The following is a 14,055-nucleotide window of genomic DNA, read 5'->3' on the forward strand; positions in this document are numbered from 1 at the left end:
TTATGTGTTTAAATGCAAGTGACCTAATGTTATGTTCATCACTTGAAAAAAAAACATGAAATAATCCATATGTGATGATATACAGACTGACTTACATACACATACGTAGACACTCGAATTCCTATAAATAGAATCTTAAACATGAAATCCACATGTATTGCTATACAGGCTGACTCATAAACATACACATAAATGGAATCTCAAACATGAAATCCACATGTACTGATATACAGGCTGACTCATAAACATACACATATATGGAATCTCAGACATGAAATCCACATGTACTGATATACAGGCTGACTCATAAACATACACATATATGGAATCTCAGACATGAAATCCACATGTACTGATATACAGGCTGACTCATAAACATACACATATATGGAATCTCAGACATGAAATCCACATGTACTGATATACAGGCTGACTCATAAACATACACATAAATGGAACCTCAAACATGAAATCCACATGTACTGATATACAGGCTGACTCATAAACATACACATATATGGAATATCAAACTCCCACGTCAGCATGGAGAGTACTTCAGCATTCCTCCAATCTGTATATTAAATCTTACTCAATTGCTAAGAATAAACTATGCTTGTACTCAACTTTGCGTAATAGCAATAGTAACAGAGAAAGTTTCACATGCCGTAAAAAGATTCCATTTGAGATATTACAGCATTTACCATGGAAGCAGCTATGACGTCAGAGCCTAGAGTGTAATGAGAAACATAATTGCATTAATCTATTTCACTTCTTTCGGTTTATTTTGACCGTTTTCTTTCTCTTTATTCATGTGTTAGTGTTTTAGTATTTGTTATATATGTGACTGACCGCTGGACTGAATTATTTTCTCATTTTTGTGTTTATTTTTAAAAAGTCAAAATGTACATGCTGTTGTTCTTAAATTGATGGTCATGAGGATGATGACGATAATGCTAATAATGAAGAGGATAATGATAATAACATAATAACAATATAATAACAAACATGAAAATCCAGCCAAACATACAACTGAACCCAAAAGCGCATCCAAATAAGGCAAAGAAAAGAAAGTCCAGCTTCAAGACATCCCCCGCAGAACACCCTGTGGGATGAGGGGGGGGGGGGGAGTTGAGGCATAACCAGGACACCGCCTCGGGCTATAACGGTACATGGGGCCCCTCCCTCTACCCTCGTCATGTGTGCCCCTCCCTTCCCTTTCTCCCCCTTCCCCTACCCCCTACCCCTTGCCTCACTTGCCCATTCTTCCTCTCTTCCTTTACGCATTTGCCTGCCATCCTTCTTTTTTGGGGGGAGGAGGGGGATTTTTTTTCCTGAACCAGCTCATTTTTCTTCGTGGAGCAGAAGTTTCCTCGGTAGTTATTTCGTCTTTGTGGTTTCTTAGGGTAAGGCGCTTCTTGGATGCAATCGTCCTTGCGTGTGTGTGTGTGTGTGTGTGTGTGTGTGTGTGTGTGTGTGTGTGTGTGTGTGTGTGTGTGTGTGTGTGTGTGTGTGTGTGTGTGTGTGTGTGTGTGTTTGAGTGAGTAAGTGAGAAAGAGAGAGAGAGAGAGAGAGACAGACAGACAGACAGACAGACAGACAGACAGACAGAGAGAGAGAGACAGACAGACAGACAGACAGAGACAGAGACAGAGAGACAGACAGACAGAGAAAGAGAGAGATAGAGATAAACAGAGAGAGATGGCGAGATAGACAGGTAGACAGACAGATAGACAGACAGACAGACAGACAGACAGAGAAAGAGAGAGAGAGAGAGAGAGCGAGATAGACAGGTAGATAGACAAATAGACAAACAGACAGAGAAAGAGAGAGAGAGAGAGAGAGAGAGAGAGAGAGAGAGAGAGAGAGAAGAAGAAGAAGAAGAAGAAGAAAAAGAAGAGACTGGAGTTGAGAAAAAATGACGCATTATATATATCCCAACACTATTACCTAACAGTACATTTATGCAAATATATGCAAATAAGACTTTCTAACAACCTGTCGCACAGATGATAGGGATCTCAACAGTAGACAGAGGAATGATGAAGAATTGTCATTTATCTTTGCCATCTTTTCTTTTTCTTCTTCGCCATCTTCGTAAATTTTTCTGTGGGCGGAGATTTCTTGGAAAATTAATCTTTAATATCCACTTCCCACGCCGAGCCATTACCGGTGAGAGGTAATTGAGAAGCAAATAAACAGACTAGAATATCCATTGAGACATATATAATTAAACTAAATACGCAAAAAAGTATTGAATATTAAGATATTAATAGTTTCACTTCTGTTGAAAAAGTTATGGATGAGAATCAAAACCTTGACAACATTAGGTATGTGATTGATGCGTTTCGATTAAATCTTCATGAAAATCAATTATTTTGATTGAAATCTAATCAAAAAGCAATAATCATACTTCTTGCGTTGTAAATGTATCTTTTCTTTTGGGGGGGGGTATACACTTTTTTTCTTTTTTTTTATTTGTCACAATGAACTAATATTTTCACATCGTAAGCAGGACATGATAATAAACGTTAAGAAGAGAAAGCTTTTAGAAATGGAAACAGAAATTTGTTGACATTTAGCAACAAGTAGTTTCTTTGCTAACCACGTGATTTTTAGTTAATTGATCAAAATGAATACTTGTGCAAAAAAATGACTTACATCTTTTGTGTATAATTATTATAATGATTGCGGTTTACATGTAGGTAATTTTACACACAAAAATATTAGTAGTTTATGTTAATCAGATCTTCACAGTTATCTGTTCATTTCTTAATTAACATCATTATGGACTTATCATTGCCATTATCAATTCTAGGTTCATATAGGCCAAAATACCGCAATAGATGAATAACCAAAGAGAGAGTAGGCCAAGACCAATTATATCACGCACCTCGCAAGAAAATTCAAGAAAATGCAAGAATAAGACAGAACAGCAAATTTAAAGGTAAGAAAAAGAAAAACAAGTATAGACGTAACTAAGGTCAGAAAAGACACAAAAATATCCCTCCCATAGCAAGAAAAATAAATCAGTAGATAAATAAAATAAAAATAAAATATAAATCAGGCAGAACTACAGATCTGAAAATACGAAAAGCAAGTAAACGTAATATATATATATATATATATATATATATATATATATATATATATATATATATATATATATATATATATATGTGTGTGTGTGTGTGTGTGTGTGTGTGTGTGTGTGTGTGTGTGTGTGTGTGTGTGTGTGTATGTGTGTGTGTGTGTGTGTGTGTGTGTGTGTATACATATCTCACTCTCCTCGCAAGAAAACTCAAGAAAACCAAGACCCAAATAAAAATAAAGATCCAAAAAATAAAGAGAAATAAAGATAAAAAGATAAACGAAATAAAGATCCAAAAAAATAAAATAAGATAAAGAGAAATAAAGATAAAAAAGATAAAAAGAAATAAAGATCCAAAAATAAAATAAGATAAAGAGAAATAAAGATCCAAGAAATAAGATAAAGAGAAATAAAGATAAAAAAAATAAGATAAAGAGAAATAAAGATCCAAAAAATAAGAAAGAAATAAAGATAAAAAATAAGATGCAGAGGAATAAAGATTTAAAAAAATAAGATAAAGAGAAATAAAGATAAAAAAATAAGATAAAGAGAAATGAAAAAAAAATAAGATAAAGAGAAATAAAGATCCAAAAAATAAGACAAAGAGAAACAAAGATCCAAAAAACAGGATAAAGAAAGCCAATCCGACGCCAACAAGGACAGGCGAATCTCCGGCGCCGAGCAAGACGGATGACGCAACGGCCGCCGGATCCGTCAAGAGTATGTCATGCTTCGAGAACTTTCTTCGTCGACTTTCCGGTTCCGGCTTTCGGGCTGGGCGGCTGCGGAATGCGTTTTTTTATTATCATTTGTTTTTATTGTATTTGTTTTGATTGTTATTGTTTCGTCGTTATCAATATTGTCGTTTCTGTTGGCATTATCAATGGAAGTGTGTTTTTTGTTGTTGTTGTTACTATCAATATCATTATTGCTATTTCTTATTAATCCTCACTCCCATGATTGGCCATGGTATAATCGATATTACTATCATCATATCTACGTCATTATCATCATCATAATTACCATTAAAATATACATCAATATCACCATCTTCGTCATTGGTCTCTAACTATAACCACTATAATTAAATTCCACTACTCTCCCGAGAGGAATTTCTTCGATATGCTGACCGAGAAAGAGTTAATTAATTGATGGAATCTTAATTTCTCTTTAATTGTAATTATCAAATTGTTTCCAATTCCGTGTGATACGGAGAATCTTGATAAGTGCAAAATAAAACCTGTTCTATACTACACACTGTCTGAAAAAAAAACAAGTATGCAAAATATATTTTTTTTCTTTTTCTTTTTTGTATGTAAAGTCTTGGAAGCTTTTAATGTTTTTCTTTACATTTGTAATAATAAAGGTAATTCAGTTTCGTGTAGAAGCATATAATATCTTTATCATTACGACATTAGATAAAACAATAAGTTAAAGTATGACTTGGACCGCCTAAGCAGCGCAAAATCCATTCTCACAAATTATATAAAAAAGAAAGAAAAAAAAACACAAATGGTATAAAACAACAACAACAACAAAACATTAAACCCAATAAGGAAGAACAAAATGAAGCGATAGAACAACAAAAGTAGTAATAGAAGAATGAAGAAAGAAAAATGACAACGAAGGATAAAACACTGGGATATAAAAAGATAAAAAGATATCCCATGCATTCGTCTCCGAGACCGTTAACTTACAAGCCATATTTCTCGTTAAGTCGTTTACACGCAGAGTTCCAGCTTTTCTACCCACCCCCCACCCCCTCCCTCTATTCCTCTGCTTCTCCTACCCTCTCTTCTCCTCTCTCTCCACTCTCCTCTCTACACCCTCTCTCTCTACCTCCTCCCCTCCCCCTCTTTCTCCTATCTTTTCTCCCTCTTTTCTTCCCAGCCCCTCCCCCTCCCCTCCTCTCTCTCCCCTTTTCCTCTTCCTCCAGCCTCCTCTCTACTCCTTCTCTACCTCCTCCCCACCTCCTCTTTCTCCTTCTCTCTTTTTTTTCTTTTCTTACTTCCCAGCCCTCTCTCCCCTTCTCTCCATCTACATTTCTCCTCTTCTCTCCTGTTCCTCCATCCTCCTCTCTACTCCTTCTCTACCTCCTCCACTCTCATCTTTCTTCTTCTATCTTCTTTCCCTCCTTTCTTCCCAGACCCCCCCTCCCCTTCTCTTTCCATCTACATTTCTCCCCTCCTCTCCTCTTCCTCTACCCTCCTCTCTACTCCCTCTCTACCTCCTTTCCAACCCCCTCTTTCTCCACTCCCTTCCCTCCTTCCCACCCAACCCCCTTTTTCCTACCCTCCCTCCCTCCCCCTTCCTTCCCGTCCCTCCCTCCCACCTGCAGTTTTACAAGGCGTCGGGGAAGGCCGCGCTAGGACACACAAGGACACCGCCTGACCTACATATCGAGGGCGGTTTGACCTCTATACTCACACAATGGGGAAGGGGGGGAGTTAATGGGGGGGAAGGAGGGAGAGTGAAGGAAGAGGGGGGGGGGGGCAGGGATTGGCTTGAGGTTTGCGGGGTGGAGGGTAGGGGGGAGGGAGGAGGGGGATGGATATAAAGGTAAAGTGGAAGGCGGGGGATGAAGTGGGGTGGTAGGGGGGATTAGGTAGGGGAGGGGGGAGGGAAGAAACGAAGGAGGGAGGAAGGGCAGACGGGGTAGGGGGAGGGAAGGGGCAAAGGGTACCTGATTATAATTTTGGTGTGTCAGGCATTGGGTTGGGAGGGAATTGGCGGTGCTGGGGGAGGGGAGTGGGTGGGAGGGCAGGGAGAGGGTCGGTCATGGGGTTTAGCGGGGGAGGGTAATCCACAAGTACAGTCTGGGGGGGGGGGGGTCGAGGTGGTGGGCAGGTCGACTTGTACTGGCCTTAGGAGTTCAAGGAGGCGAAGAGAACGTGATATGAACAGCAGAGAGAGAGAGAGTGAGAGAGAGAGAGAGAGAGAGAGAGAGTGTGAGTGAGTGAGAGAGAGAGAGAGATTGACAGAGAGAGAGAAAGAGAAAGAGAGAGAGAGAGAGAGAATGAGAGAGAAAGGGGGGGGTGGAGGGAGGGAGGGAGGGACAGAGAGAAAAAGAAAGAAAGAGAGAGAGAGATGGAGAGAAAGAAGGATTGTGTGGAGGGAGAGGGAGAGAGATAAGAGAGGGAGAGAGAGAGAGAGAGAGAGAGAGAGAGAGAGAGAGAGAGAGAGAGAGAGAGAGAGAGAGAGAGAGAGAGAGAGATGTTGACAGACAGACGTGCAAAGAATGAGTGCAACGGCAAAAAAGGTAGACAGTCATGCAGATAGATAAACAAATAAAAAGGAATGCCAGCGTAAAAACAGTAATTACAAACCTAATATGGCGTTTCAACTTTCACCTGAAGATAAGATTTCCGGAACTGCCCCTAGATATATTCCTTTCAGCAAGCCCCGCGAATCAAGGGACCCTGCGTATAAATGTTTACAAATATTTACCCACCCCGCGTGTCGCCGTGAAGATAAAACCTTTAAGAAAACAAAACTACAGCAGCGCTTATCTGATGAAACGCAGCATAGTTCGACATATAAGGAATTCCTACAGATACCAATCTCGCGGCTAATAAGGATACCCTTATACTCACGCTGCCTACTGACCTACATAGCCTAGCGTAGGCCTGCAGGGCATTAGGCCTCCCTGGTCACGCCGAACGTAAACCGCGGCGACTTTTTGACACAGGAAACGAACCGCATTCTTTGCTCTGCCTCTCATGTCCTTTGCTTGAGTTTCTTTCTGCTTGTTCCGGCTACTCAATCACATTCAATTGATACAAGTGATTCAAGTAAAAAAAATCTATCATTATTACCATCACTTCCGCCATTACACCTCTGTTACTAATCTGCTGTCATACACACAAAAAATAAAAGTAAAATAAAAAAAATAAAAAATAAAAGAAAGAGAGAGAGAGAGAAAGAAAGAGAGAGAGAGAGAGAGAGAGAGAGAGAGAGAGAGAGAGAGAGAGAGAGAGAGAGAGAGAGAGAGAGAGAGAGAGAGAGAGAGAGAGAGAGAGAGAGAAAGAGAGATAGAGAGAGAGAGAGAAACGATACACACACACACACACACACACACACACACACACACACACACACACACACACACACACACACACACACACACACACACACACACACATATATATATATATATATATATATATATATATATATATATATATATATATATATATATATATATATATATATATATATATATATATATATATATATATATGAATAGCTAAAAGCCACCCATGTCATTCTCGTTTACGCCGATACATCCACGACGGTTATTACAACTAGGCCTACTAAACCCGCGAGCACTTTAGTCCTACAACTGTCATTAATTATACTATAACCACAACTATTACTAGAGCCTATTAAACATGTAAATGAACAAAAACACTTAAACAGATTTCACAACTATAAGAACAACATGAATTCCAAAACCACTACAGACTTTGCACTTTCCGAAATTTTCCTCACTGTTATCTATAAAATTGTTAGTTATTAAAGATATTAGAACTTATTAAAGATGACTTCTAAGATTTTCTGATTTCCGTTCATGAGATAATTACCGAGTTTTGCATAATGACTGTATGGACATAAAAGTGAAAGAGACATAAACAAAGCGAAGGGATAAGTTTCCAAAGATAAGGGATGTGGGTTTTACTTCCTTAGCGTATAAGTTCGTGTATGAGGATGCCTTGATATCCGCATTGCGAACGGCACATGGGTATGAGGATGCTTGATATGCGCATTTCTGAACGGTACATGGCTATGAGGACGCCTTGATATCCGCATTGTGAACGGCACATGGCTGTGAGGACGCCTTGATATCCGCATTGTGAACGGCACATGGCTGTGAGGATGCCTTGATATCCGCATTGTGAACGGCACATGGCTGTGAGGATGCCTTGATATCCGCATTGTGAACGGCACATGGCTGTGAGGATGCCTTGATATCCGCATTGTGAACGGCACATGGCTGTGAGGATGCCTTGATATCCGCATTGTGAACGGCACATGGCTGTGAGGATGCCTTGATATCCGCATTGTGAACGGCACATGGCTGTGAGGATGCCTTGATATCCGCATTGTGAACGGCACATGGCTGTGAGGACGCCTTGATATCCGCATTGTGAACGGCACATGGCTGTGAGGATGCCTTGATATCCGCATTGTGAACGGCACATGGCTATGAGGATGCCTTGATATCCGCATTGTGAACGGCACATGGCTATGAGGATGCCTTGATATCCGCATTGTGAACGGCACATGGCTGTGAGGACGCCTTGATATCCGCATTGTGAACGGCACATGGCTATGAGGATGCCTTGATATCCGCATTGTGAACGGCACATGGCTATGAGGATGCCTTGATATCCGCATTGTGAACGGCACATGGCTGTGAGGACGCCTTGATATCCGCATTGTGAACGGCACATGGCTATGAGGATGCCTTGATATCCGCATTGTGAACGGCACATGGCTATGAGGATGCCTTGATATCCGCATTGTGAACGGCACATGGCTATGAGGATGCCTTGATATCCGCATTGTGAACGGCACATGGCTGTGAGGACGCCTTGATATCCGCATTGTGAACGGCACATGGCTATGAGGATGCCTTGATATCCGCATTGTGAACGGCACATGGCTGTGAGGATGCCTTGATATCCGCATTGTGAACGGCACATGGCTGTGAGGATGCCTTGATATCCGCATTGTGAACGGGACATGGCTGTGAGGATGCCTTGATATCCGCATTGTGAACGGCACTCGGCTGTGAGGACGCCTTGATATCCGCATTGTGAACGGCACATGGCTATGAGGATGCCTTGATATCCGCATTGTGAACGGCACATGGCTATGAGGATGCCTTGATATCCGCATTGTGAACGGCACATGGCTGTGAGGACGCCTTGATATCTGCATTGTGAACGTTTCCTGGCTATGAGGATGCCTTGATATCCGCATTGTGAACGGCACATGGGTATGAGGACTCCTTGATATCCGCATTGTGAACGGCACATGGCTATGAGGATGCCTTGATATCCGCATTGTGAACGGCACATGGCTATGAGGATGCCTTGATATCCGCATTGTGAACGGCACATGGCTGTGAGGACGCCTTGATATCCGCATTGTGAACGGCACATGGCTGTGAGGATGCCTTGATATCCGCATTGTGAACGGCACATGGCTATGAGGATGCCTTGATATCCGCATTGTGAACGGCACATGGCTGTGAGGATGCCTTGATATCCGCATTGTGAACGGCACATGGCTGTGAGGATGCCTTGATATCCGCATTGTGAACGGCACATGGCTATGAGGACGCCTTGATATCCGCATTGTGAACGGCACATGACTTGGAGGATGCCTTGATATCCGCATTGTGAACGGCACATGACTTGGAGGATGCCTTGATATCCGCATTGTGAACGGCACATGGCTGTGAGGATGCCTTGATATCCGCATTGTGAACGGCACATGGCTGTGAGGGTGCCTTGATATCCGCATTGTGAACGGCACATGGCTGTGAGGATGCCTTGATATCCGCATTGTGAACGGCACATGGCTATGAGGACGCCTTGATATCCGCATTGTGAACGGCACATGGCTGTGAGGGTGCCTTGATATCCGCATTGTGAACGGCACATGGCTGTGAGGGTGCCTTGATATCCGCATTGTGAACGGCACATGGCTATGAGGATGCCTTGATATCCGCATTGTGAACGGCACATGGCTGTGAGGGTGCCTTGATATCCGCATTGTGAACGGCACATGGCTGTGAGGATGCCTTGATATCCGCATTGTGAACGGCACATGGCTGTGAGGGTGCCTTGATATCCGCATTGTGAACGGCACATGGCTGTGAGGGTGCCTTCATATCCGCATTGTGAACGGCACATGGCTATGAGGACGCCTTGATATCCGCATTGTGAACGGCACATGGCTGTGAGGATGCCTTGATATCCGCATTGTGAACGGCACATGGCTGTGAGGATGCCTTCATATCCGCATTGTGAACGGCACATGGCTGTGAGGACGCCTTGATATCCGCATTGTGAACGGCACATGGCTGTGAGGATGCCTTGATATCCGCATTGTGAACGGCACATGGCTGTGAGGACGCCTTGATATCCGCATTGTGAACGGCACATGGCTGTGAGGATGCCTTGATATCCGCATTGTGAACGGCACATGGCTGTGAGGACGCCTTGATATCCGCATTGTGAACGGCACATGGCTATGAGGATGCCTTGATATCCGCATTGTGAACGGCACATGGCTGTGAGGACGCCTTCATATCCGCATTGTGAACGGCACATGGCTGTGAGGACGCCTTGATATCCGCATTGTGAACGGCACATGGCTGTGAGGATGCCTTGATATCCGCATTGTGAACGGCACATGGCTGTGAGGACGCCTTGATATCCGCATTGTGAACGGCACATGGCTGTGAGGATGCCTTGATATCCGCATTGTGAACGGCACATGGCTGTGAGGACGCCTTGATATCCGCATTGTGAACGGCACATGGCTATGAGGATGCCTTGATATCCGCATTGTGAACGGCACATGGCTGTGAGGACGCCTTCATATCCGCATTGTGAACGGCACATGGCTATGAGGGTGCCTTGATATCTGCATTGTGAACGGCACATGGCTATGAGGATGCCTTGATATCCGCATTGTGAACGGCACATGGCTTAGAGGATGCCTTGATATCCGCATTGTGAACGGCACATGACTTGGAGGATGCCTTGATATCCGCATTGTGAACGGCACATGACTTAGAGGATGCCTTGATATCCGCATTGTGAACGGCACATGGCTATGAGGATGCCTTGATATCCGCATTGTGAACGGCACATGGCTATGAGGATGCCTTGATATCCGCATTGTGAACGGCACATGGCTATGAGGATGCCTTGATATCCGCATTGTGAACGGCACATGGCTATGAGGATGCCTTGATATCCGCATTGTGAACGGCACATGGCTATGAGGATGCCTTGATATCCGCATTGTGAACAGCACATGACTTAGAGGATGCCTTGATATCCGCATTGTGAACGGCACATGGCTATGAGGATGCCTTGATATCCGCATTGTGAACGGCACATGACTTGGAGGATGCCTTGATATCCGCATTGTGAACGGCACATGACTTGGAGGATGCCTTGATATCCGCATTGTGAACGGCACATGACTTAGAGGATGCCTTGATATCCGCATTGTGAACGGCACATGACTTAGAGGATGCCTTGATATCCGCATTGTGAACGGCACATGACTTGGAGGATGCCTTGATATCCGCATTGTGAACGGCACATGACTTGGAGGATGCCTTGATATCCGCATTGTGAACGGCACATGACTTAGAGGATGCCTTGATATCCGCATTGTGAACGGCACATGACTTGGAGGATGCCTTGATATCCGCATTGTGAACGGCACATGACTTGGAGGATGCCTTGATATCCGCATTGTGAACGGCACATGACTTAGAGGATGCCTTGATATCCGCATTGTGAACGGCACATGACTTAGAGGATGCCTTGATATCCGCATTGTGAACGGCACATGACTTGGAGGATGCCTTGATATCCGCATTGTGAACGGCACATGACTTAGAGGATGCCTTGATATCCGCATTGTGAACGGCACATGGCTATGAGGATGCCTTGATATCCGCATTGTGAACGGCACATGACTTAGAGGATGCCTTGATATCCGCATTGTGAACGGCACATGACTTAGAGGATGCCTTGATATCCGCATTGTGAACGGCACATGACTTAGAGGATGCCTTGATATCCGCATTGTGAACGGCACATGACTTAGAGGATGCCTTGATATCCGCATTGTGAACGGCACATGACTTGGAGGATGCCTTGATATCCGCATTGTGAACGGCACATGACTTAGAGGATGCCTTGATATCCGCATTGTGAACGGCACATGACTTAGAGGATGCCTTGATATCCGCATTGTGAACGGCACATGACTTAGAGGATGTCTTGATATCCGCATTGTGAACGGCACATGACTTAGAGGATGCCTTGATATCCGCATTGTGAACGGCACATGGCTATGAGGGTGCCTTGATATCCGCATTGTGAACGGCACATGGCTATGAGGATGCCTTGATATCCGCATTGTGAACGGCACATGGCTATGAGGATGCCTTGATATCCGCATTGTGAACGGCACATGGCTGTGAGGATGCCTTGATATCCGCATTGTGAACGTTTCCTGGCTATGAGGATGCCTTGATATCCGCATTGTGAACGGCACATGGCTTAGAGGATGCCTTGATATCCGCATTGTGAACGGCACATGACTTAGAGGATGCCTTGATATCCGCATCGTGAACGGCACATGACTTAGAGGATGCCTTGATATCCGCATCGTGAACGGCACACGGCTGTGAGGATGCCTTGATATCCGCATTGTGAACGGCACATGGCTATGAGGATGCCTTGATATCCGCATTGTGAACGGCACATGGCTATGAGGATGCCTTGATATCCGCATTGTGAACGGCACATGACTTGGAGGATGCCTTGATATCCGCATCGTGAACGGCACATGACTTGGAGGATGCCTTGATATCCGCATTGTGAACGGCACATGGCTATGAGGATGCCTTGATATCCGCATTGTGAACGGCACATGGCTATGAGGATGCCTTGATATCCGCATTGTGAACGGCACATGGCTATGAGGATGCCTTGATATCCGCATTGTGAACGGCACATGGCTATGAGGATGCCTTGATATCCGCATTGTGAACGGCACATGGCTATGAGGATGCCTTGATATCCGCATTGTGAACGGCACATGGCTATGAGGATGCCTTGATATCCGCATTGTGAACGGCACATGGCTTAGAGGATGCCTTGATATCCGCATTGTGAACGGCACATGGCTATGAGGATGCCTTGATATCCGCATTGTGAACGGCACATGGCTATGAGGATGCCTTGATATCCGCATTGTGAACGGCACATGGCTATGAGGGTGCCTTGATATCCGCATTGTGAACGGCACATGGCTATGAGGATGCCTTGATATCCGCATTGTGAACGGCACATGGCTATGAGGATGCCTTGATATCCGCATTGTGAACGGCACATGGCTGTGAGGACGCCTTGATATCCGCATTGTGAACGGCACATGGCTGTGAGGATGCCTTGATATCCGCATTGTGAACGGTACATGGCTGTGAGGACGCCTTGATATCCGCATTGTGAACGGCACATGGCTGTGATGATGCCTTGATATCCGCATTGTGAACGGCACATGGCTGTGAGGATGCCTTGATATCCGCATTGTGAACGGCACATGGCTGTGAGGATGCCTTGATATCCGCATTGTGAACGGCACATGGCTGTGAGGATGCCTTGATATCCGCATTGTGAACGGCACATGGCTATGAGGACGCCTTGATATCCGCATTGTGAACGACACATGGCTATGAGGACGCCTTGATATCCGCATTGTGAACGGCACATGGCTATGAGGATGCCTTGATATCCGCATTGTGAACGGCACATGGCTGTGAGGATGCCTTGATATCCGCATTGTGAACGGCACATGGCTGTGAGGATGCCTTGATATCCGCATTGTGAACGGCACATGGCTATGAGGGTGCTTTGATATCCGCATTGTGAACGGCACATGGCTATGAGGGTGCCTTGATATCCGCATTGTGAACGGCACATGGCTGTGAGGATGCCTTGATATCCGCATTGTGAGCGGCACATGGCTATGAGGATGCCTTGATATCCGCATTGTGAACGGCACATGGCTATGAGGATGCCTTGATATCCGCATTGTGAACGGCACATGGCTATGAGGATGCCTTGATATCCGCATTGTGAACGGCACATGGCTATGAGGATGCCTTGATATCCGCATTGTGAACGGCACATGGCTGTGAGGAT

General features: G+C 44.3%; 1 protein-coding gene across 1 annotated transcript in view; it reads right to left on the reverse strand.

Annotated features, from left to right (window-relative positions):
• Nucleotides 1-14,003: 14,003 nt before the first annotated feature.
• LOC138866629 (uncharacterized) overlaps nt 14,004-14,055 on the reverse strand; it is a 1,519-nt gene continuing 1,467 nt past the window's right edge. Inside the window, exon 4 of the mRNA XM_070139783.1 lies at nt 14,004-14,045. Coding sequence (XP_069995884.1) covers nt 14,004-14,045 — 42 coding nt within the window. The remainder of the gene's footprint in view (nt 14,046-14,055) is intronic.

The sequence above is a fragment of the Penaeus vannamei genome, chromosome 26, assembly GCF_042767895.1.
Source record: "Penaeus vannamei isolate JL-2024 chromosome 26, ASM4276789v1, whole genome shotgun sequence".
Classification (NCBI taxonomy): Eukaryota; Metazoa; Arthropoda; class Malacostraca; order Decapoda; family Penaeidae; genus Penaeus; species Penaeus vannamei.